Source organism: Puma concolor, chromosome A3, assembly GCF_028749965.1.
Source record: "Puma concolor isolate L17-30 chromosome A3, mPumCon1.1.hap2, whole genome shotgun sequence".
Taxonomy (NCBI): domain Eukaryota; kingdom Metazoa; phylum Chordata; class Mammalia; order Carnivora; family Felidae; genus Puma; species Puma concolor.
In genome coordinates, this window is record NC_141669.1 from 105,955,702 (window position 1) to 105,982,559 (window position 26,858).

Genomic DNA, 26,858 nt, shown 5'->3' on the forward strand with positions numbered 1-26,858 from the left:
CACCAAATTTAATTTTTAAGCAATATGCTATTGAGCACACCCATGCCTTCAACATACAGGAAATCCTGAATTCAAACTGTTTTATAACAGCTATTATTCTGTGTGATGGACCAGTGAATTCTTCACAGGATGCTGTCATAAGGACCCGGAGTAACATACTAAATTATCCTGCTAGTGAAGGATGCTAGGCCAGGTGTCGTCATGGCAACCACAGTGGTAGAAGGATCCCCAAACATTTTCTGTTTGACTGCAGATTTTCATCTTAAACAAAATGAATGTGTGCTCTGTACTATAACTGATTTCCATTAGAATCCCAAAAAATTAGGTATGAGATATTCAATCAAGAAAGGTAGGATTGAGTCCCAGGCTCTTGTTTTTCAGTTTTACTTATTTTAAGAAGATGCACACAGCCCATGTGAGGGCGAGGAAGTGGGAAAAGGAGTCATGGCTAAGAGGAATCAGTCTTGTGATCTAGAACATTTATGATAAGGGTGTCCAGGGACCACAGGGTTGCTCTTTGACCTCTTAAGTCTGACATACAAGCTAACTCCCGGCTTTACTGCCAAGAGTGAGAGGCCGTGAATCCTGGCTCCCCAGCTTTGTCTTCTCTTCTATAAAATGAACAGAGTATTGGGGTGCATGCAAGATCCCTGGAGTTGACCCAGTCCAGTGAGACTTCGTTTTCGGTCTTGGTTAAAGTAAATCATTATGGACAGGAACCTATGGGAACACGAACTTGGTTTCTGCATTTTTTGAGACAGAAACAACTTGTAAAAATTACATTTCCTATAAAGGATTTAGCCAGGAAAAACTCACACTCCACAGAACCAGGATTGGTACATGCTCAGCTCCCTCTGTTGGCCTACAGAAGTGGGTCTAATAGAACTTTTGGCGACAGGGGCTGTGTTCCATATGTGAGCTGTCCAACAATGGAGAGCCACTAGCTACATGTGACTGTTGGGCACCTGAAATGTGGCTAGTGCAGCTGAGGTGTTCAAGGGTTAATTTTTAAGTTTAAATTTAGATAGCTACATGTGGCAGGTGGCTACTACACTGGCCAGTGCAGTTCTACGAGCTTCCCTGGTGTGCAAGTGGGGTTAAGCACTACACTTTGGGCACCAAAGATTTTGGCTAAATGGAGGTTTACTACATAAAGTTTTTGTTCTTCTCAACAAAGCTCAAAAATAACTCGTTTTCTCCTAAGCTGTAATTTGTAGATCAACTAGGAGTTTAGTTTTATTGATTCCTTATTCTTAAAGAGAAAGAATAAGTGCAGTTATTGCTGTCTGGCTGTGTGTCTAAGAGAAACCATTAGAACTTTCTAACCTCCACAGATGTGGACAGCAAATGCTGCTTGGCTTGGACCTGTACACCTTGCTCTCTCTACATCAGGCCACTCTAGTTGACTTTCAACTGCCAGCACCTGCATTTTCCTGCCTGAGGAAGTTACCTGAGGACTCTCCCTCCAAAACATGCTTAAACACCCTTTGGTCAACCTAAAATCATTAGGGAACTGATCCCTCCTATGGGAGCTCTCAACAAAAGGCTGACTGTAGTCAAAGTATATGTTCCCCTGCTCATCTAGGAGGATGCCTCTGAGGTTAGTGTCCAACACTAGCCCTCAGAATGTTCCCAGGGGCACTGAGTTCCAGGTGCCTCTGTGGAGCCTGAACACACTCTGACTACCGGCTACCTTCTCTACCTTGTGTCACCTCCCCAAGCCCCTACCTGTGTACACTGTACCCTGCCCCCCCCCCCAATAAATTACTTGCATTTGAAACCTCGGGTCTGCTTTGGGATGACCCAAATTAAGACAGCTCTCTGTCTTTTTTAAAGTTTATTTATTTTGAGAGAGAGAGAGAAAGAGAGAGAGAGAATATGAATGAATGAATCCCAAGCTGACTCTGCACTGTCAGCGTAGAGCCTGGTGCGGGGCTCGAACCCATGAACCATGAGATCATGACCTGAATGGAAACCGAGTTGGACGTTTAACTGATTGAGCCACCCAGGCACTCTAAGACAGTTCTCCATCTTATGGAAGAAGGTTGCTTTCACAAATGACACCTCTTCTTACAAAGGTCACTGGAGTATTTTATTTCTTGACTCCCCCGTTCATAGATAGGAGTAGGAAGAAAACCCACAAACTTCCCTCTTTCACTTCTATGCCATTCTTCTAAGAGCCACCATGCAAAATAAAATAAAATAAAATAAAATAAAATAAAATAAAATAAAATAAAATAAAATAAATAAGCTCTTCACTGAGACCAGGTTCTGCTGAGCATGGTTACCTCCACACGTGTCCTTCGAAACTGTACATTAATCTTCTCCATGAACTTCATCTAGCTCATGGTTTTCCTATGTAGGCATTCCCAAACATCCAGTATAGTGATTCAATATATCCATGAGAAGAATGCATTTCATTACTTTCTATTCAAGTCAGATCTAAGTTTCAAGGCCCAGCTCAATTGGGATCTCATTTATAAGTTTCTCTGGGACACTTGCTGGAAGGGATGCCCTCTCCCCTCCTGTTTCTAAGGGTCAGCTCTCACTGACCACTGCCTGGCCTGGCTGTTGTGTGGGACCCCATCTACATTACCCCTCTAGCCACATGAGGTCCCTGAAGGTGTGAAGGCATTTCTCACAGAATCTGGTCTTGTCACATACAGTAGATTTCCAATTATCCTAAATAAAAGGCCAGAAGGAAACAGCATGTAGACCCTCTTTCTCAGGGCGCCTGTTGAAGAGACTGGACTGGAGATGAGAAATGCTTGGCTCCTTCGTATCTTGTTTGAAACCAGGGGTGAGACAGTTCTAAACACAAACATGTTCCTTCTAGAACTAGGATTGCTTTTGCCTTCTGTAAACTGGTCATACTGCAATTTTTCAGGCCACTTGACTTACTAAAATTACTAATGTCTTTATGTACTAGGGGGCATGATACAAGCACTTTAAACAAAAACTCTCCCATTTCCTACTGTCTCTCTCTGTTTGAACGGCTAATGTTAATAACGACCAGTACTGGAATGGAATGCCTAAAGCCTGTATCATGGGCTTGCTTATATCTCCAGGGAAGAACAGACAAACAGCTGCAGGCAAAGCACAATGTGGGCTACTTCTGTGCAGTCTCATTTTCTAATTTGTTATAGAAAGCTCCACGCACTCTTAGTTTCCTGCTAAATTACTATGCTGCCATGGTTTGGAAAAGCCTGTCATTTCTTACCTTAAACTGTAGCACTGTGTGTAGTTAAGGGTACAACTTGATTCTCTAACATGGAGGGCACTGAATTCACACGTAAGTGGGAAATATACATACTGAGTAAAAAACCACTCAAAAAAATTCTTATCACAGTAAGAAGAATGAGTTTAGTAAATGATTCATGATCAAGGAGGACATTCAAAATGTATAATTAACAGTGTGGTATGGGCACCATCCAATCAGAATGAAAGCCCAGCCAGTAAGCATGGAAGTCAACTTTAAATAACCAATATGGTTGTGTCCCTACATACCAGCTGAATATTAGCACTTGGGGCACATAATTCTTTGTGGTGAGACTTCTTAGGATATCTTATTTCACCCACAGGTAACCATATCGAATTGGTCTTCAAATGCCCATCTGACAATTTCACAAATAATCATGGATGCTCAATATCTACCCATGCGGGCAAACTGCCAATAAGGGAATCTGGAAATATCAGAACAATGATGATTCTGTTGGTTCATGAGCCCACTGCCTGTCTGGTAGGCAGAAGAGCACAGGGATGAATTAGTGAAGTTCATTGTGTGGAATTCTTTTCATCAAGGAGACTGAATTCAAACATTTCCCAAAACTACAGATATTGTACCCAGTGCCCTAAGGTGCAGGAATCTAGCAGATGAAATCCAAATGTTGACTCCCTGTTAAACACTCAGGAAGATTAAGCAGTTGGTCCAATCTGCAAGAAAGCTTGCTGCTCTGGGGTTTTATAGGGCAATAAAATGAGCAGTACTCGCAACTCTAATGATCTTCATAAAGATCCTTCAAAAAGACTCTAAAATTTCCAGAACACACAAGGAGCTCAAACACCTCCCCTTTACCTTTCTTGGCTTCCACTCCAGACCCCAGGGCCGCCGTGGTGGTTGGTCTGAGCTCAGAGCTGCTCTGCGGGGTCACGTTTGCTTTGGCAGTGTTGGCCTTTCCTTTCTTGTCATTCTTAGAAGTATCACTGGGCACATCTGCTATGTCACTCTGGAACAGAAATGTTTGTGTTAAGCCGGATGTAAGCCACCTCACGTTCAACTGTCTGGCGCTTTCTCTATCTTACTTAATCCAGTCTGAACCACTCAACAACTTCCCTACAACTCTCTTAATGGATCTTTGCCTGGCAGGAGAAAAGGTGCAACTCTTTTACAAACAGGGTATGGTAAAGGGAGCTTTAAAAACAAAAGAACAAACAACACAAGTGCACTGAAATGGGAGAAGGTGGGATGCAAGACTTTCATAAACAACAAAGAAATGTAAATGTCAATTTCATTAATTTGTTGAGTTGGGTTAACGGGTATTGTAGTGTATCATAAAAGCATCCTGTATTTTAAACATTCCTCAAAGCATCATCGATTTCCATTTATTAAATAGGCTACACTTTTACAGTCCCTTGAAACTATTTTGTTGACTAGATGACTTCAGTTTTAAAAACACTGAGGTTTGCTATATTAACGTATAACTTTCTCTTGCTGTTATCATCACTGACCACCAAAATTCCCCAACTTGGCTGTCTTTAGTCAACTTCTACTTACAGTTTCAATGCCCATAGCTCTCATTTGGTCTGCTCTCTTTTCCGTAATGGAAAGAAATTTCTTTGGATCTGATAAAGCATCCACAATATCTGGGGGGGAAAAAGCCAATGAGCTGTTGATTCTGTCTTACTATAAACATCCAAGAAAATTCAACTAATAAACAATTCATAATCCTGGACCCGGGTTATGTCTTCTGTTAAGTACCTTCTCCTAGGAAATAAGACAAAGTTTGGAAAACACAGCCAGTTACAGGAAACAAGAAAGAAGGAAAGGCAGGGATCAAAGGCCAGATGACTTTCTCTCTTTGGGTTTCCCCCCGAATAATGATGACAGTGTGGCAGGGCAAGTCAATTGCCCTGGGTTATTGACTAATTTGTGTGACTCTGAGTGGGTTGATTCATGTCCTCAACTGTGTTTCTTCATTCGAAAATCAGGGCTGATACCACCCACTCTGAAGGTGTACTAGGAGCATTCAGTGAAATGATAAATGTAAAAAGAACTTGGCACACAGTAGGTACCTCCAGTATCTAAGTCTTAATTTTAGATAAGAAGGCTAATACGTATTTAAAGCCAATTTTGGTTCCATGGTAGTTAAAATGAAGTATTTCCCCAGCATTTTCTCAGATACACCTGGCACTTAAAAACAGTAAAACTTCATTTTTTATATAATGTCATTTGAAGAGTTTCAAGTACTTTCTAGTAGAATCTCATGTAATTTTGCATTATTTACCAATACTATAGAAGTAATAATTATTCTCATTACCTTAAAATAGTACATAATTTACCAATTTCAAAAATTGTATGTGTGTCAATTTCTTCCAGTAAAATCAGGCTCCTTATAACATTCTTAAGATAATTTTTGTTTAATTTTTTCCTTTTTGTAATAGAAAGTACATGTGCCTGATAAACAAACATATAAAATATAAAAATCTCCTTCCCTGACACTCCTACAGCCAGTGTATATTGTTATCTATTTCTTGTATGTATTGCAGTTAACATCCTTGAACATTTCCGAGCATACATTTGCAATGTCCATAGCATAAATGACTAGAGGTTAGAATGATGGGTAAGGGTATTTGTTCTTTTGGTAGTTACTGACAAATTGACCTCCAAAGATGTTGCATCAATTTATTTTCTCCTACCAAGGGTATATGAGAAGGTCTAAATCCAGTTATCACTTCCTTAAGAACTCTTTTTTCTCCTAATGGGGAATGTGAACAAATTTAGCTCTTAAATCTTGCTTAGGAAAAAATAAGAGATAATCATTTTCTTGGAAGTTAATATTCCAGAAAAATATTTACCTTTTTAAGTCCTTATTATTATGAACATTTTCAAAGATACATAAAAGTGGAGAGAAAGGTAAAATAACCCCTCACATACTGATGAAGACCTAACAGTTATAAACAGTCTACTACATTTCCTTCATCTATCATCCTTCCTTTTTTCTTTCTTTTTCCTCTCTGCTGACACATTTTAAGGCAAATTCCAGACATTATAGCATTTGATTCCTAATTACTTCTCTACGCATCTCTAAAAAGGGGTGTTTTCTTTCAGAACCAACCATACCAACACTTTATCCAACAAAGTTGGCAGGAATTCCTTACTATAATAAATGGCCCATCTTAATATGTTCCCTATTTACAATTAATTTTTTTGAATCAAGATAGAGTCCATTCTAGGTCTCTGATAACTATGTCTCTTAAATTTACTTTCATCTAGACTAGTCTCTGCTACTATTTATTTTTCACAATGCATAGATTTGTTGAGGAGACTGACCAGGTGTCCTATGAAATGTCCCACATTCTGAATATCAATGTTTCCCTGATGTGTCATTTAGGCTTGACTTTCTCTTCTTCTAAGAATACTCCAGAGGAGGTACTGTGACTGCTTATGGGTCACATGAGCGCAGATAAAGCCTGACTGCCCCACTTGTTGTGGTCTACTCAGTGACCCCAGTTGTTGGGTCAACTCATTGAATTGGCTCAGGGCTTTTAGTCCATCTGTGTCTGACTCCAAAATGCCTCCTCCTTCCACCTGTCTACACTGTTATGGGGCAAGGTGAAACTCAAACCATGCCCACCTAACCCCCTGCCCTTCACTTGGAGAAAACCTACCTGGTGTAGGCCTCCCTGCACGTGCCCACATTGGATATACTTTGCCTTGGTTTCCCACTGGCACATCTCAGTAGATGATCCATAGGGCTGGCTTGTTAGGAAACAAGTACTTGCTTATCCTTAATGGTATACCATTAGTTTGAGGGCCTGGGGTGTTTATGGCATTTCTGAGAGGTTACTAGTAGTCCTTCCAGTAGGAATAATAGATAGGGCTTTAATCACTTAAAGCCCATTATAAAACCAATAAAGACCTTAGAGTGTGAAATGATCCATAACCCATCCAAACTAACCAAGCTACTTTCATTTTTGTATATTCTTGTGTAATTTTTTCCACATGAATACATATCTTGTATGGTTTACTTGAAATTACCCAATCTGTCTTTTCTCATTTATTAGGTTATACCTGTATAGTTTTAAAAATTACTTTTAGTGAATGAATAATGTCCCATTGAGTTTATGTACTAAACTATTCTCTACTGCTAGATATTTAGATGGACTTTCAAGTTTTTTCTTTTTTTAATGTTTATTGTTGAGAGAGCGAGAGTGAGCAGGAGCAAGAGAGAGAGAGAGGGAGACACAGAATCTGAAGTAGGATCCAGGCTCCGAGCTGTCAGCAAAGAGCCTGACACAGGACTAAAACCCACAAAACAGGAGATCATGACCTGAGTTGAAGTCGGACACTTACCTGACTGAGCCACCCAGGCGCCCCACAAGTTTTTTTCTTTTTATGAAAGATGACTTTGCAAGAAATAGGTTAGTACAAAAACAGATTTAGCATTTTCTTTTATCAGAAAATTAGTGATTCAGATACATAAGAGATATGTATCTCTATATAAGATACAACTTATATACTTGATAACAAGATATGTTCCTAATAAGCTTTAAAATAGTTATTTAAGAATAATTAATGGAAGGAACAAGTACTAAGCAAGTACAGCAGAATTAAGAGGGTTCAGTAGGTTCAAAAATGCCCTTCAAAATTCATGACTGTCTGGAACTTCAGAATGTCCCCTTATTTCCGAGTAGGGTCTTTGGGTATGTAATTAGTTAAGGACTGAGATAGGATTAGGATAGGCTCTAAATCCAATGATTGGCGACATTATAAGATGAGAAGAGGACACACAAAGACAAAGAGAAAAAAGGCTAGGGTATGATGAAGTCAGAGAATGGAGAAATGGAGCTACAGGCCAAGGGATGCTAAGGCCTGCCAGGAGCTCAAAAGAGGCAAGGAAGGATTTCCCCAAGAGCCAAGTCTTTGATGCTAAATTTCTAGTCTCCAGAACTGTCAGAGAATAAACTTCTGTTGTTTTAAGTCTCCCATCATGTGGCAAATTTGATTACCAATGGTAACTGATAAAAAAAGAATCTTTTAAGGAGATAGAAATTTATTGAATACGCTGCAAGGGAGCAGTGGGCAGGACAGCAAAAAGGAGACTGCCTGAGAGGAGGAGGTGATGGTGAGGAGCCACAGTTATAGAGCAGAGTGAGGGCTTATAGGAAAGCATGAAATTTTCCCTTTTCTCATAACTGTGCTTGTTTTTAAGTAGCCCATTGGTTAGTTAGGGCCTATAGCTATTTTGAGGAGGCTCACTTAATGAGCCCGTTTGCATCGGCTTGGTGATGGTCGCTGTGGGCCCTTCTGCCTTGCTCAAGTTTTCATTGCTCAAGCCTGTTGCCTAAAAGTGGACTCTATACTTCCCCCTGACAGATCGACAGTGGCAAATCTTTGGCATTTGGGCACAAGTCTCAGCTTCAGTAACTTCTTCCTGCTGCGTGAGGGGCGTAGAGATGTCCCTACCTATGGGTCAACATTGGTCAGTTGGGAATTTCTATGCAGGAATTACAAAAGGCAGAGGCAGCCGAATCCAAGGTAGACAACATGTGAATCGTCTTCAGCTTGAAGTTATGGCAGTGAAGGAATCTTCTGTTCTTGGGTGTATCTTTCAAATAAAACAGGCTTTATCATTGTTAACAGGGAGCATCCATCCATCAGCCCCTAGAGACCACCCCAACGTCCTGTCATGGTTTGATGAAAGAATATTTTGAATCCCAGAGTGTTCTTCCTGTTTCTTGCAGCTATGTCATGATCCCAGCCTTGAGGGTCGATTGTGTACAATTCTGATCTTGAATACAGGTGCTATATTTTATAACATACAGTCATGACACAATACAGTAAACTAGGCTATATATTGCTTTGTATTACAAGGACAAACTGGCTGAGATTTCTGATCAGCCATCTGCTGTAGGATTATGTAGATATAGCCTAAATTATATATCAAAATAAGATGCTGCAGATTTATCCATTAGTTGGATAAATATCATTACTTAAACCTATCTTCAATTACCAATATTAACAATTCTAGAAGCCACTGGGGAGTTATGTTCCCGGATTCTGAAATCGTGCCTTATTATTTGAGTTTAAACGAGATGCCTTTTTCAGTTACATATGCCTTTAAATTTTTTATAATATACAACTCAGTAGTGTTCTTGATCAAATGGCAACAAAAATACGCAAAGTAGAAATAAGGCTTGTTCAAACTGAATCACATGGGACAAAAAGATGATGTCAAAAAGATAAAATACCTGGAACAAGGCTTAGGTTAGCAGGTTACTTGAGACAAGCACTTCATTCTTCGCAATTTTGAATAAATCAGATACTTCTAGGACACGGGATTTTGCCACGTGGTGGCAGGTGCTCATTCTGCAGCTAGAGTAATACATCCACGCAGACGGCAGCCAGTGGGATAGTTCCACCAAAATTTTTCAGCAAAAGGGCTCAGGATTAGAGAGTCAAGACCTGACGAGGCCTCTTTAAGGTAATTTTCCTTTTGTAACTTAGTTTCTCCTCTGACTAAAGCCATATATATACCTGACATTTAAAGAATGATTTACACACACATTATACATGCACATATTACATATACATTTATATATAAATATGCTGCATATCAAAAAGGGAAACCACTTTTTATTAACATTTAAAATAATTTATAACCAGAGAATGAGAAGCTGTCCCTCAAATATCTCATACCTCTAATATGCTTGTATAACTCTATTGGAAAATGTTATTTTTCCTTCCTTCAGCTCAGGAGAGCATATTCTTGGCCAAATATTTGCATATTCAAGTAGACCTGTTATCTCTCTTTGGTGCCAATGTGGCATTTCATGGACATCCTCCCCTTGTACTGGGGGAGCACTGTGGCTGGTTACGTAGTTCTCTATTCCACAGGACAATCCCCTGTGGCAAGAATGAAGTTGAAATGCTGATCAACATTGACCTGTGTGCTAGGCGTGTCTGGGACAGGGCACACTGACCTTCTAACAGGGTACAGACCTGCGCATGCAAGAGCCTGACCCTACAGAACCCACAAGGGCAAGCTGAAATTTCCCAGATGCCTGGAGGCCAAGGCACAGGCTCTGGAACCTTTCTTTTCAAAAAGGAACCAGTCTGGGGCACCTGGGTGGCTCAGTTGGTTAAGCGTCCAACTCTTGATTTAGGCTCAGGTCATGATCTTGTGGTTCGTGGGTTCGAGCCCTGTGTCGGGCTCAGCACTGGCAGAGTAGGGCCTGCTTGGGATTCTCTCTCTCTCCCCACTCTCTTCACCCCTACCCTGCTCATGCTCTTTCTCTCTCAAAATCAATAAACAAACTTAAAACAAATAAAATTAAAAAAATAATAAAGAACCAGTCTGCCTTTTCTCATTTGCTTCTTTCTTCCGAACTTAACAGAAGTTTTACTTATTTATACTTAGGGAAAAAAACCCACTATTTCTAGGTTGAGTGCCATTTCCAAAAGTCTGGTCGCTCGTGGTGAAGACTTTCCATGTATATTCGTTTTTTCACTCCTCCTTCCCTCCCACCCACCCTTCCTCACTTCCAGAGTTGAAAACATCAATTTAAGCATCCCCAAGAAGTGAAAAGAAGGTAGCAATTCCTCAGCACAGACTTCCAGATACTTGCAGTCTTTATAAGGGAGGTCCATCTTTGTCTGTTTGCTTGTTTAACCGTTGTTTCTCAAGGCATTTAATTTGAGTGCCTTGGTGGTGAACACCAACCATGGCACCTAGATGGCCCCCTCTTGGCTCAGATCCTCTCCTGTTTTCCCCTCAACGGTTTCTATCTTATCAAGAGGTAAAGGCAGCAGAAAAAATATACATTCCCCAGATCTCTGCAAAGCAATGCTAAAAAAGATCAACAAATCCCATAACTATGATTTTAGATGAGGTCTCTTACCTTCTAGCAAATGATTAATCATTGACCAAATTCCATTTCTAGAATGCATAGAGATATGTTAGGTGTAGGTGGGGGTGGAGGAAGACTTTGTGGTTAAGTAACACTGGGAGATGCCTATGTGTCCCCCTCTTCTTGGGCTCCACAGTACATTTCTAGTGTAATAAGGAGCCTGTTTAAATTCACCTCACCTGGCAACTCCTGAGCCAGTTCTCCATAATCCATCCTGCCCCCTTCTCTGGAGCTTTTCTTCTTGGTGTTCTTACCAACATATTCTGTAGTTCAGAGGAAGCCATAATAATGGATACCACTGCAACGCGAATCAATTTTCCAACAAATGTTTGACAGAAAAAAAGTGTTTTAGCATCCACAAGGGAGAGGAGGAAATGGAGCGACCTTTCACTCTATCAGAAAATCCTGAGATCATGGCCCAGCAATGGCATCTTGATTAACAACTTTCCTCCTTTTGAACCATGTGATGTAAGAAGCGGCCCACTATCTTTGCAGAAGGTTTGGAAAACAACCCTGTAAGATGCTGGGCAGAGACAGCAAGAAACACCCACCCCCAGGCCCCATGATGGCTCTTTAATCACAGGGCAGGCAAAAAGGAAGAACAGACAAATAAACAAAAGGGCTACTTCATCTTTCCTTGCACAAAAGGGCCTAGGTGCAGAAGAGAAGACAAAACCTACAGCTCTAGGAGCAGTGATAAGCGCTGCTCAAGGAACTGGCGGCGAGCGGCTCACGCAACACATCTCAGAGTGACATTTAAATATAATGCTGATGTGCCATATATTCTGGAAGCATGGCATCAACTCTCTTATTTGTTCCCCTTACCACTCAGAAATAAGATATACAAATGATCAAAAACAACAGTGGGTGAGAGAAATACTAATGCTCATTTAATTGCCATCTGCTTTGGAACTGCTTCCCATCACAAACAGCAGTGGCTCGCAGTGATAAGGCCACTGCAATGGCTAAGCGCTGAGGTCCATGGCATTTGCACTTACAGATAAGGCAGCAAAGACAACCCCACGTCTCCAAGGCTCACTGGATTTGACAAAGGAAAACTGACCTTAGCACCCAGCCTAGCACTTTCCTATTGTGTGAGTGTGGGAGTAAACAAGAGGGCTATTTTACTCTATGTTTAGTAGAAAAATAATACTAAAGAAATTAAATGGAGCCTTTTTGATTCATTCCTAGTCATCCCTGTCTTAAATGTTACTGCCTGTTTTCACATCAAATTTCAGTTTCTGATAGTTAAGAGATGTCATCTCTCTTCTTCAGCCCAGGGACATTTTACATCCATGCAGCTTAGGAACAGAACCATCTGTGGAGAGAGCTCCGAAGTTGGAGCAGCCATATTTGCTCTGTGTTTTTCCTGTGTGTCATGGGAGTTCTTGCTACAGCGAGGAGGAGAAGCAGTTGCACTAAATTCCCTGCCTCTGTCGTCTGACAGGGCAAGGAAAGAAAACCGGAAACTGACAGGAGAGGAAAAGGGTCAGGGGGAAATACTGGGTCAAGACTCAAATCATTTTGGGAGGGAACTGGGGCAGCCCAGAGTTCAAGGTGTCTAAAGATCACCATATGCATGAAGGCAGAAGGAATTATGGGCAATCGCAGAAGTACCAAATTGTCTCTGTAAGGAGGGATTCTTCATCCCCTGGTGACCTCACAGCACAGAACTCCAATAAGTAAGTGACCAGAAGCTCCTGTCAATGCCCAAGCCCTCCCCCTAAGGAATGTCTTAACTTAGAAAAGCCTTTTAAGGAACATTTTTCTTGTTTCTATAAAATGATGCCACCCACCCAACATTACTGAGACTTAAAATACATTTAAAAACTATATAGAACATGGAGTTGCTGGTGCTTAAAGAAAATCATGGTCACATTACTAATGCGTTAGAATTCTGAAATTTTGTAGTAGGCATGGAATTAAAAGATTTTCCTTATGATGGTGAACTGCTTATGACAAAATAGTCTACTGCAGCAAAGTAAAGGGTAAAGTTAGGGAGAAGAAAATGTAACTGGTGGATTTTTCTTTAGCTTGTTAGAAATAAACAGAAATGAAAAGAAATTAATGGAAGGGTTGCTATGGTTGGGCACTGTACCAAGAACTCACTATATCTTCACCTATGAGCTGGGGACTGCTGTTATCCCCAAGCCTCAATGAGGACACTACAGGGTAAAATGTTCTGCAGAGCTCATTCCGGGTCACACAGCCAATGAGCCGTGGGGGCTCCAGCCAGCATCCTCACGTACCTGCTAAGCGGCCTCCATGAAACAGCAGGCCAAGAACGATAGACAGTATTTGAATCCCCAACCATTACCTTCATAGAAGTTTATGTAGACATTGAGATGTATTTGAGACCGCTTTGGAAATTATGAGAGAACTTGTAATTAAAATTTACTTTGAAAAGTTACTTCAAAAAAAGAGAAACCCAATTTAAACAAGCCCACGAAGGGTACTAGAGAGGTATTTTAAGGGAAAAGGAACACAAGTGAGCAAGAAACACACGAGATACACTTAGTCTGATTCATAATTTTAAATTAGCAAATTGAAAAATGATGAGATGCCAATTTTACTACCATTACTGAAAAATAAAATTTTTCTTAGAACCCAGAATTGGCCATAGTGAGTACAGCATGGGACTCTCAATCTCAGGGTCATGAGTTCAAGCCCCATGTTTGGCATGGAGCCTCCTTTAAAAAAAAAAAAGAGAGAGAGAGAGATAGTGCTATATACATATAATGGAATATTATATAACCTTTAAAAAATAACTCAAAAGCCTTATATGCATTGGCAGGAATATGCTCCATGATATATTATGTAAAGAAAGCAAAGCACAGAACATGGTATACTGGATTATCTTTTTGGGTTAAGTTAAAAGGGAAATGTATGTTTGTGATACATACATACATATATACACACAAACCTTACATTTATGTATATACATATTAACATATACACAGATATGCTTTGTGTTTTATATTCTTATACTTTTTGAAGAAATTCATGTCTTTTATTTAAAAATGTTATCAAGAACTATTTAGGTAGCAGGATAATAGGTTGCTTTGGTTTTATTTCTTTTTTCTCAATTCAAAATAAATATGTACATATTTTAAACTCTCCTTGTGCCATTTTCATATTACCTTGCTTTTATAGAAAAATAGGGCAAAATACAATTTTTAAAAATTTACAGAGGTTACATATGCTCACTTAAATGACCCAGAAGTAATAAGTGAAGTCCCACCATACTGGATAGTGTGTTCTCTGTGATGTTCCTGGACATTACCCATCGCAGTGGGCCAGCGCCACTAATCTCTTACCCCCACTCTCAAAGGGATCACTACTCTTAAAGTTGGGTGTATATCCTTTCAGAATTTTTTCTGTGCACTTTAAGCATATGTATAAAGATGGTAAAGGTTCTTAGCAAATAATAATGGGATCATTTTGCAATTTACTTTTTCTCTTGGTACTAAATCACTGTCATCTTTCTATCCTGAACACTAAGATCTAAGTCATTATTTTCAATAGATGTATGGTTTTCTACAGAATGGCCATCCACATTTAACCAGTCTCTACTGATGGATATAGCTGTTTTTGATCTTTTTTATGCAAATAATGCTGCATGAAATTATAGCATAAAAATTTGTCTGTTTTTAGCTATCTGATTAAAGAGATACATAATTCCTAGGCTAAATATTTGGTTAATTATAAAAGTTGGGATTGCATTAGCTTGGTCAGGCATAAATAAAGTCTTACTTTTCTAATCTAAACTAGTAGAGTGGTTTCAGACAAACTGACCTCACCTAAAAGCTGAGAAAATATAATTTATCAAATTACTTAGTGTCCTGAAAATGTGCATATTCTCCTTAAGGGGTCAAAATTATTCAACAAGAAGAGCACACTCCTCTTGCCAAGTAACACTGGCTTTTGAGGACACATCCTCAAACATGGAACAGAACTTTGGTTTTAGCACCATGTACCCTGTATTTCAGCTTCCTCAGAATGCATAAATAAGTCCAGCACTTTACTTATGAAGGCCTTGGCTTGGGCTGCTTCTCTGTCTGGAAAGTTAGTTTACCTTCCCGCTGTGATTAATCTTTCAAGGTCCAAATGGATTAGTCCAATCTTTCAAAGTCCATAACAGATAAGTATAACGGATTATACTTATTTATATATGTGCACATGTATATGTGTACAAGGCTGGAAAATTGAGGATAAGTGTACGTGACTTTTCCAACTTTATATCTCTTACCCATATAGTAGGTACGAATTAATAATTGTTGACTACATCTTTTCCTTTGAGAAAAACATTTTAAGTGAATACACTAAGAAATTGTTTTTACTGATGAAACTAGTAAATGTTAACAAAAGTTCCAGCTCTGGGGTGCCTGGGTGGCTCAGTCAGTTAAGCATCTGACTCTTGACTTTGGCTCAGGTAATGATCTCACGGTTTGTGAGTTCTAGCCCCACACTGGGCTCTGCATTGACAGTGCAGAGCCTGCTTAGGATTCTTGGTCTCCCCGCCATCTCTCTGCCCCTCCCACCATTCGCTTGCTTTTTCTCTCAAAAATAAATAAACAATAAAAAAACAAAAACAAAAACAAAAAACAAAAGTTCCAGCTTACACCCTGCTGATGGGTTATCTGGCAATCTGTATCTTAAGTTTTATTTATTTATTTATTTATTTTAAACTTTTTTAACGTTTATTTATTTTTGGGACAGAGAGAGACAGAGCATGAACGGGGGAGGGGCAGAGAGAGAGGGAGACACAGAATCGGAAACAGGCTCCAGGCTCTGAGCTATCAGCCCAGAGCCTGACGCGGGGCTCGAACTCACGGACCGCAAGATCGTGACCTGGCTGAACTCGGACGCTTAACCGACTGTGCCACCCAGGCGCCCCAGTATCTGAAGTTTTAAATACACATACGACTCCTTCCACTTCAAAGAATTTATCTTCAGGAAACAATCATGAATATTTCCAGAGCTTTACACATTATTATTTATAAGAAAAAATGGAAATGGCTTCAATGTTTATCAATAACTAAATTATGGATAATACAGATTTCATGACATGGAAAAATATGGTCTATTAAGTGAAAAAAATGAACTCTCTGAAGTAATGGGTCCAAATGAGTATATACAGTAAGATCTATTTAATTAAAACAGAAGACATGAGATTGAAAGTGAAGGGACCAATATGGCAACAGAGCTGTCTCTAAGCAGTGGATTTAGTGGATGACCCTTCCTTCATTCTTTGCGCTGTCAGAATCTCTTTTCTGATACATATTTTACCTACTTTGCCTTTTACAGAATAAAACCTACTAAACATATTTGTGGAATGAATAAATCCATATTATCTTTCTTTAGCCATAAAAAAGATTTTTTTTCCCCTAGAAAATGCTAGTGTGCAAGGATACGGTTTCATTTTGAACCTTTTCCTATGGAATCAACATAGAATTTCAATGTTCTAGAGAACAGGGAGTCTACAGATTTCCTATTGTCGTGGCTCAGCACATAAATGTTCATATCTGAATGTGGGAGCTTAGTTAAGCAGATGAAATAAAAACACACTGTTTAAGTCAAGAGGCCATAAAGAAAATAAAAAATTTAGAAAAAGATGGTTCTCATATTCTTATGTTGTTATCCTCAGGTAAGTCCCTTAAGTAAGTCCTCAGGGTGTCTGCCCTCAATTTCTTAACCTATAAGAGAAATGACCAGAGAATTCTGAATAAAGTCTTTGAATGTCAAATCTGAGATTCAGACATCAACTGTGGAATCCCACACATGATAACATAGTACAGAAATTTCAAATGCTTCTGATAAAAAGGAAGTGACTATAATGATGTGTTGGGAAAAAAAATATGTGAGACTATTTTTTAAAGGGATTATTCTGAATCAGTACGTACACAAATATTGACACTGGTAATGAGCTGCACTATAAATACAGATGTTTCTTTAGCACAGAACTACATGTGTCCACATCCCTTCTCAACAACTTCTGGACTCTATAGAGAGTTCTTGACACAAAGTAGGAACTCAACAAATCATGTTTTCCCTTTTCTAGTCCAATTTCCCCTTTCCCTGGAATGAATTAGAGAGTTCCATTTGAAAAATAAGCCATGCAGAAGGAAATTCCTTAAGTATTCCACCATATTTGTTTATACAACCATTTCTAAAACGTATTAGGTGGTATACACCACCTGCTGTCTAAGCTCAAGTATTTGGAACATGATGTAACTCATCTGCTGATGCTTATGGACATCACAGCCTCCTAAAGATACTCTTTAGGTCCCCCGTCTCTTTTCTCATCCACTTATTAGCCCCACAACACCCCTCTTTTCTGTGCTCTTAAATCAGCTACAGTATATTCTGGCTTCTGATACAGGCTTCCTTTTTAAATAAAAAACAAAGGAGGAGGAAGAAGGAGTCTTTATTTTGTGACTGAAAAAATCCTCATGGCTCACATCACTCTTGAATCTGCAATTGGGTTGTTAAAGCTGAGGATTAGAGAAAATATTCCCACCAGAGACTCAAGCATTATTAAAAAACAAAACAAAAACAAACAAAAACAACCCACAAAATAACTCCCAATCCCCAAAGCTGGGATGTGTTCCAGCTTACTATAGAAATTATTGATTTTATTGTACTGTTAGCCACACATACGTTGTGTGCACACATTTTTGAGCCTTGCTATAGGATATACCGTAATGATAAGCACTTCACAAGAATGCTAAGAGGGAGGCAGGAGGAGTATCTTTACAGGCCAGGAAATGAATGTTTGAAAGGTTATGTCACTGTCCCAAGGTCACCCAGCCAGGAGTAGAGAGTGAGAATTTGCACCCTTGGTTAATTTGATACAATCACTCTGCTGTACCATTCCCTTAGAATTCAATGCACTGGGAGTAGAGAAGATCTTTGTTATCTTTTAATGTTCTTGGCTTAATTTAGGGTAATAACAAGCTAATATGTTTGGGTGTAAGCAAAATCCTAGGTTTGGTCCAGGTTTGATTTCTCCCATTGATTTACCTTAGTAAAACCACAAGTCTTCTGTGGGAAGACTGGGATGACTGGGAATTTTTGTGGAACTGAACACTCTGATGAATGTGGAAGAAAATCCAATCATGTGGATATTTGAGTTCAATTTAAATTTTTTAGTGATACCAATTGAGATCTATGGTTTCATATGACTTATGTCTTTTTCTCCCTTTGAATGATGATGTAAGAAAATCCCTCACAAACATATTCGTAAAAATGAATAAACCATATAAAACTGCAGTATTTTAAAATAAGAAAGAACCTTAAAGGTAATCCAGCCTTGCCCTTTAATTTATTACTAGGAAACCTGAAGTTATTATCTATCCTTGATTTCTTTGAGGCTATAAGGGTTGGCTGCACTGGTAGGAACAGGTATATATATTTTTAACCACTGGTGAAATTTTTTATGATCCTATAATCTGGACTTCTTAACTTACCTCCAAATCCATCAGGCACATATGTTTTAAGAACAATATTGCAGAAAATTGTTGGCAGTGATAATGGTTTATTTCCCTCATTTCGAAGAGAAATGTGTCGATAACCTGCTTGGAGGCCATCCAGCGGAAGAATCCTCTGGCCTATCAGTCTATTGTTGTCGTCATACACAGCTATTCTCAAGACTGCCAGGTCAGGGAGGATCACCTGCAAACAAAGAATGATACCTTTCATGGATTTTTTTGGAAAGCAGCTCCCAAGAGCCCTGACTCTAGGAATCTGGACCATATCCACACTGCTCTTAAATGTGCCTTTATGGTGAAACGATGCCCTTGATCAATTTGCATTCCTGAAGTACACTGTACAAACTGTAGTGTCCAAGCCATTGAGAAAGCAATTGAACAGGTTTCCTGGAAATCATCTCATTGAAATTTTTAGATGAAATGGATGTGAAAAATTATTAGTTCAACCCTTGTCATCTTTCCCAATCTCCATGCATGTAGTGGACAAGAAAAAGGAGACCTTGAGAGGGGCGCCAGGGTGGCTCAGTCGGTTAAGCATCAGACTCTTGATTTCAGCTCAGGTCATGATCTCACAGTTCATGAGACGGAGCTGTGCACTAGGCTCTGCACTGACAGAATGGGGCCTGCTTGGGATTCTCTCCCTCCCTCTCTCTCTGCCCCTTTCCCACTTGTGCTTTTTCTTTCAAAATAAATAAAGTTTGTTTTGTTTTGTTTTTAAAGGGAGACCCTGAGAGATCAAGTGACTTTCCTTAATGTCAGAGACTGTAACATCTGGGCCCGGAATTGGGGCTCCTGACTTTGAATCCTGTGGTTTGTCTCCTCCCTGGGCTGCTTCTGACATCCAGCTCTGTTTTTAAGATTATGGAAAGTATCTCTGAAGAAACGCTTTGCATATAAAGGACAATGTATGTAGAAATTTGGATTTTCCCTTTCTCTTGCACTTCTCAGTTTTTAATAGATTTTGGGATACTAAATACAGTGATATGTGGCAGCGAAAAACATTAATGATCCAAGACATTTACTCTCAACCATCTCCAAAATGAATAAATGGACATAAAATCTAAGCTCAGATAGCAGAATCCTAATTCACATATAAAATAGCAACATGACAAAAGGAAATCAAATGTTTTTAATCAGGAATGACTTTTCATTGGTTAAGAACAACCAAGACATCTTGGCTAGTTTAAGCACTGTGCCTGAAGCTAGACAATGGACTGGTTGCCTTCTTTAACTTCTAAAGAACAGAGAAGGATACAGACCTGGCATCTCGTTTCTGGGGCCAGTAATGTTATATGTAAAAACCAAGTTTGATATTTCCTTACTCATCAAAAATAAAGAATGCCTGAAGTCAAATTTCTGAATCTCTAGAAATGTGTGTAGGGATTATTCATTCTGCCAAAGCACACTGGCTACACTGACAACAGATCCAGCTACAACAAAGTATAAAAAACCAGGGGGGAAAAAGGCCCATGACAGGTGTGTATGCAATCTACACTACAGTTTGACTATAGAAGAGAAGGTCATAGTGGGGGTTGCATGGATAATGGTGGAGGGCGTGGATCTCACAATGGCTTGTTTCATTGAACTACTGATCTTCTGTAACCTGGTTTCTGTAAACCAGTTAGCCTATTCTGAAGCTGCTAATCCTCACTTTTGTTAAGATAAGAAGCCAGTTATCTGTGTTGTGGGACATAGAAATGGAGCAGAAACACCTGGAAAATCTCTGCCTAAAGAAGTGAGAAACTATTTTTTTTAAATATATGAAATTTATTGTCAAATTAGTTTCCATACAACACCCAGTGCTCATCCAAAAGATGCCCTCTTCAACGCCCATCACCCATCCTCCCCCTCCCCCCCCCCCCCCCCCCCCCCCCCCCCCGTCAATCCTCAGTTTGTTCTCAGTTTTTAAGAGTCTCTTATGCTTTGGCTCTCTCTCCCACTTCAACCTCTTTTTTTTTCCTTCCCCTCCCCCATGGGTTTCTGTTAAGTTTTTTTTTTTTTTTTTAAATATATGAAATTTATTGTCAAATTAGTTTCCAGTGAGAAACTATTTTGGATAGGATAATAAAGCAAGTGAGAAAGAAAACCAGATATTCTTGGAGACATCACAACCAATGCATGGGGTTTTCAATACATCTTACACTGACAAAAGAGAAACAAAGGGAAAAATTATCACAAGATTAAAAACTGAATCATTATAGAGAATGGTTGTGATTGGTCTTAGGATCAAGATATAGAATTAGGAAACCTCCCCCAAACCCAAAACAGACTGTGGGGGTGGCAACAGGTGACATGCTTTCTGGAAGCATAGGACAATACCAACTGGCCTAGTTAAGGACAGTTATTGGCCTTTTGGGTGCACCATCCTACCTGTCCTCTTGGCTAAAGGAGCACTGCAAGTTACCAGCTGCTGCCTTGGCAGAACAGAACTCTCCAGTGTAGGATGATGTCCATCCGTGAGGACACATTCTAAGGAGATTGCGAACCTGGACCGTGAGCATTGCCACACAGAAGGTGGGCTCCTTGGAGGAGGAAAGGGGAGCCGAAAGGACAAGGACAAACATAACAACAATCACATGTCATCTCTAGAACTCATCCACTGAAAGAAGAGAAAAAGGAGACATTTTGGGTTGCCTAACTGCCCCTATGTCATATAGTGTCTATACACTAAACTGTGGCCCCTAACTTAGCAGAGCGAGTTTGACACATTGGAAATGCCCTACCTTCCGAAACACAAATGATTCTTCATTGTAAACTGGATTGAGTCCATTGTTCATCACCATGCGAGTTCGGAATTCCTTACGTATGGTGTCAGTGGGTAAACCATACATATCCACTTCTACATATGTACCAATTTTCTTATCTGATAAAAACTGACCTGATATGACCTGCAGCAACACAGAAATAGGATAAGAGAGAAGTCTGTGTAATTATCAAGAGCAAAGAATAATCTAGAAGAAATTTTCTGTCCATCTTTAGAAATTTTAGTTATCTATGAAAATAATATGTTCATTGCTTACTAAATTAAAACACTATTGAGCAAGTAGTATATGCAAAAAAACTCAAGACAGAGGTTCTGACTTTGAGAACCATCCATAGAAAGAAAGAAGAAAAAAAATAATGAACCATATAATAAAAAAAAAAAAAAATGTCTACAGCAGCTTAATTCTACCTAAGTGCCCACATGTATGAAATGAAGTTAAGGGTTCAAATATGTTCTAGGATCCCATCATAGCTCTGAAATTCTGCCATTTCATACCTTACTGAATTCTTTTATAAGTCTGGGAAAGAGACACACTGAAGAAAAAAGGAATGCTAAAATTTGCCCCTTATCCTTTACCAATATTGACAATGGTCAGTGTTACAGATTTATAAAGACCAGCATTAAATTCCATCTATTGTAACGCCATGGAGAGACTATTTTTCATTTACTTTCCAAAGGACTACAGCCACTTATCATTTCCACAATATTGAGTACCTGATAATTTTGAAAGTTTTTTGAGGTAAAACTAGCACACAATAAACTGTACATATTTGAAGTGTATAATAAGATCAGTTTGGACTTATGTGCACATTTGAGAAACTGATGGTTTTGACTTTTTCAGAATGTCATGTAGTTGGAATCATACAGTATATAGTCTTTCCATTTGTTTCTTTCACTTTGTAATAAACATTTAAGTTTCCTCTATTTATTTTCATGACTTGCTGGCTCATTTCTTGTTAGCATTGAATAATATCCCATCATCTGGCTGTACCACAGCTTACGTATCCATTTACCTACTGAAGGATGTCTTGGTTGCCTCCAGTTTTTGGCAATTATGAACAAAGCACTACAAACATCTCTGCATGGGTTTTGGTGCAGATGTAAGTTTTCAATTCATTTGGGTAAATACCAAGGAGCATGACTGCTGGATTGTAGGGTAAGCAGCGCCACTTTGCATTCTCGTCAGCAACGAATGACAGTTCCTATTGCTTCACATCTTCCACTAGGTACTTTTTTGATCTGATGTCTTCCTAAAAGTAGCTAATAGTTTTACTAATGACCAAAATGTATCTCTTAAGAAGGGGGCATTTTGAGTCAAAGCTGAGAGCAACACATGGATCCTACATCTTGGCATAAAATATTTTACTGTGATATTTTAAGTCTTTTCCAGGGCCATCTGCATACACATTTATAGAATACTGTGAACAGCAGGGGCCTTACCTGCACTGAGCAAGTGGCTGCAATAACCCCGTCGACAGGAGTTTCAGAGAAGGGATCAAATGTTCGATCGGGCCGTCTCATGAAATCTGGTTTGAGAAGGTACCTGGTGGGACAAAAGCATAGAAAAAGTTTATTAGTTGTGTTTACAAAGATTGTAATACCCTTGCTTCAGGACACTAAGTACTTCCTTTTCCCCATATCTAAGTTAGGAGCTAGACTTTTAGGCAGATGATTCTAAGGACTGAATAAACTATTCCTGTCCTAGGGATAATCCTAAAGAGAAGCAGGAAAGAAGGAATGATTTTTAGATTTCAGGCTCCTTGACATCTAGGACTTCCTGATACTATTACATTCTCTTGAACTTTTTTTGTCATGGAACTCTTTAGATATTTACTCTTATATGCACAAAATAAAACTCAAAGAACAACAATGAAAAACCAACTATATGAGCTATAGTTATTAAAATATGAAGAGTACATGATATTCTACTTCTCTGTTTTAATTACTACATTAAATTATGAGATATAATGCCAAGTTAATAAATATAATTTCAAAGTACCGATATGCATAAAAATATTTTGTGAGATCTATACCAACAGTAATGAGATATGAAAATATTTGGTTTACATTTGGTGTCAGAGTCACAGGTACCATTAGTATTACTGTGAATTGTTGTCTATGTTCACAGTCAAAAGAACCATGCAATTTCAGATAGAGGCAGGTGAACATAAAGATGTAATTACCTCCCCATTTCTGGGCAGCGCAATTAGGCAAGAAAATGAAATAAAAGTTACCTAGACGGAAAAAAGGAAGTAAAACAACTTCTATTCACAGATGACATGATCTTGCATATAGAATCTACTAAAGGAATCTACCTAAGGAATCAACTAAAAAATGATTAGAACTAGTAAATGAGTTCAGCAAGGCTGCAGGATACAAAATCAATATACAAAAATCAATTGTATTTCTACACACCAGCGATGAACAATCCAAAAGTGAGTTAGGAAGATTCCATTTATAATAGCACCAAAAAAGAATTACTTAGGAATACATTTTAAGAAAATAAGTGCACGTACTTTGAAAACTACAAAATATTGTTGAAAGATACAAAGAAGGCCTAAGTAAATGGGAAAACATCTTGTGTTCACGGACCACCAGACTTACTATGGCTAAGACGGCACTATTTCACCAGACTAATATACAGATTTGATCCCTATCCAGATCCCAACTGACTTCTTTAGAAATTAACAGGTGATCCTAAAATTAATATGGAAACTTAAGGACTCAGAATAGCCAAGGAACCTGGAACAAGAAAAACAAACTTGAAGGTCTCCTAATTCTCAAAACTTTCTACAAAGCAACAGTAATCAAGATAGTGTAGTACTGGCATAAGGATGCACATATAAATCAATGAGACAGAACTGGGAATCCAAAAATAAATTCATATATCTACGGTCAATTGGTTATTGACAAAGATGCTCACACTAGTCAACGGAGGAAGGAATATTCTTTTAAACAAATGTTGCTGGGACAACTCTAACCACCACATGCAAAACAATAAAATTGGCCCTTCTAACATCATGTACCAAAATTAATTCAAGGTGGATCAAAGACAAAAATATAAGAGCCAAAATGATAAAATCGTTAGAAGAAACATAGGGATAAATCTTTAGGACTTGGCAATGGATCTTAGATATAACACCAAAAAGCACCCCCAACAACAATAAAATAATAATAAACTCAGCCTTATCATAAAAACTTTTGCTCTTCAAAGGACACTATCAAGACCGTGAATAAACAAGCCACAGAATGGGAGAAAAATTCACAAATCATATATTATCTGATAAGAGGTTTGTGTCTAGAAAATGTAAATAATAACCCAGTTAAAAAATGGGCAAGTGATCTGCATACACATTTCTCCAAATAAGAGAAACAAATGGCCAAAAAGGAGATGAAAAGATGCTTAGTACCACTGATTATCAGAAAAATGCAAATCAAAATGATATGTCACTAAACACACACATTAGGATGGCTATAGTAAACGAGTCAGATAACAGTAAGTGTTGACAACGACATAGAAGTGTTGATCAGGACTGGAACCCTCCTACATTGTTGGTGGGAATGTAAAGTGACACAGTGCTTTTGGAAGACAGTCTGGCAGTTCGTCCAACAGTTATTCTTTGTGAATATTGTAGGAGCATCATTCAGAATAACCAAAAGATGGAAACAGTCCAAAAGTTCATTAGTAGATGAATGGATATACAATATGTGGTATATCCACACAATGGGAAATTATTCAACAATAAAAAGAAATAAAGTACTGATACCGGCTACAGCACAGATGAACCCTGAAAGCATGAGGCTAAGTGAAAGAAGCTGGTCACAAAACACCATGTATTATAAGAATCCATTTATATAAAATGTACTGTAGAGACAAATGCAGAGACAGAGAGTCGATCGTGGTTGCTTAAGGCTGGGGATAGGGAGCAGGGGATATTGGGAGGTGATAGCTCAAGGGTATGAGTTTTCTTTTTGAGGTAAGGAAAATGTTTTGAAATTGACCTAACTACACAATGTCTGCCCCTCATGCCCTTTGGTTACAGTCACATAATCATACCGCAGCCAGATTCCATAACCACCCTGAACTAGTATCAGACAACGTCATCTCTCTAAAAAAAATTTTTTTTGTTAGAAAGGCCTATAGCTGAAGATAGAAAAATTCCATACTCAGACAAGCTGTAGACAGAGGGCAATAAAAGCACTTTCCCCAAAACAATGCATTTACTTTTAAGTGTAAAAGGGATCAAATCTTTCCCATTCTTTAGGAGCATAACATTTACTAATTTTAACTCTAGATGATGTCAAATTTATTATCTTTTAAAATATAAACAAAAAGGATTCTGAGGTGTGACATTTCTCCTTAAAGAAAAATTCCAAGTCATATTTTATTTTTTGGCTTTGAGACAGCTGCCATTCATTGCTATCTTCTAAGTTTGAATAAATGTTAAAGAAAATAACCCCACATTCAACTTCGATGTTATCTTCAATAAAGAACCTCCAGGGGACAACACTGATTTTTAAATCAGGGATATAAAAAGTCTTCAGAATCATTCAAACATAAATGATGATTTTCAACTTTTACCTGTCCCCAAGGGAATGCAACCCAAAACCTTACTTTAAAAGCTCTCACTGCACAAAAAAGATACTGTTTTCTATATTCACAGAGATTTAGATTTGGGCCTTTTTTGTGGCTAGTGTTAGTCACTGGTAACTATGATGACACAGAAAAACCTGAAGACTCAGCTACAATATCACACGTACTACTTCAAGTGAAGCCCACTGGCTTCTGCAAACTATCAGACGTTAGCTGATAATGGGAGCATTTGGATTCCAGTTGCATGGAATGAGGGATTCTTCCTCCTGAGAGATGTGTGGGCAATGGCTGTCTGGAGATTCAGTATTCCGCACTCCCTGCAGCCATTTCTGAAGGGACTCTTCTCACCAGAAACACAAAATTGGGGTATTGATGAATTCCTGCTGCCAAAAACATTCTTCTATGTTCCCTGCTCCCATATGTGCTTAGAAGGAAACTAATCTGTCAGACAATGAACTGATCCAAAATAAGAAATGCCAGGGGAAAAGGGCAAGAAACTGAAGTCTAATTCTCCAAAGCAGGCAGCCTTCAGTGTAATGTATATATACTTTAAAATAAAAGAAAGCATGTAGAAGTTTGACAGGCCACAAGGTAAGCCTTGGCTTGGGGCTGACACTGAGCCAGCTTGTCTTGAAGGAGTATTGATTCTGGGTCTGTGGTGGCCTGCTGATGCAGCAGAGATTGTCAGTCACTGCCAGGGACCCCCGGGCATCAATGGGACCTGTGTAGTTCCACAAGGCTCTGAACTCAGAAGGGTTTTGTGCTTAGTTTCATGCTCTGCAGCCACTGTCTGGAAATTCTTAATAATTTGTGAACAAATTTCACAATTTGTGAAATTTTCATTTTGCCCTGGGCCCCACAAACTAGGTAGCCGGTCCCG

At 38.9% G+C, this 26,858-nt stretch overlaps 1 protein-coding gene across 14 annotated transcripts in view; it reads right to left on the reverse strand.

Annotated features, from left to right (window-relative positions):
- The window catches only part of PLCB4 (phospholipase C beta 4), a 422,070-nt gene that overhangs the window by 31,186 nt on the left and 364,026 nt on the right, over nt 1-26,858 (reverse strand). For all 14 annotated transcript variants that reach the window (XM_086701713.1, XM_086701708.1, XM_086701702.1 and 11 more), the window contains 5 exons: nt 22,825-22,927; nt 21,344-21,508; nt 18,600-18,804; nt 4,775-4,863; nt 4,076-4,226 (listed from right to left, as the gene is read on the reverse strand). In XM_086701713.1, coding sequence (XP_086557839.1) covers nt 4,076-4,226; nt 4,775-4,863; nt 18,600-18,804; nt 21,344-21,508; nt 22,825-22,927 — 713 coding nt within the window. The remainder of the gene's footprint in view (nt 1-4,075; nt 4,227-4,774; nt 4,864-18,599; nt 18,805-21,343; nt 21,509-22,824; nt 22,928-26,858) is intronic.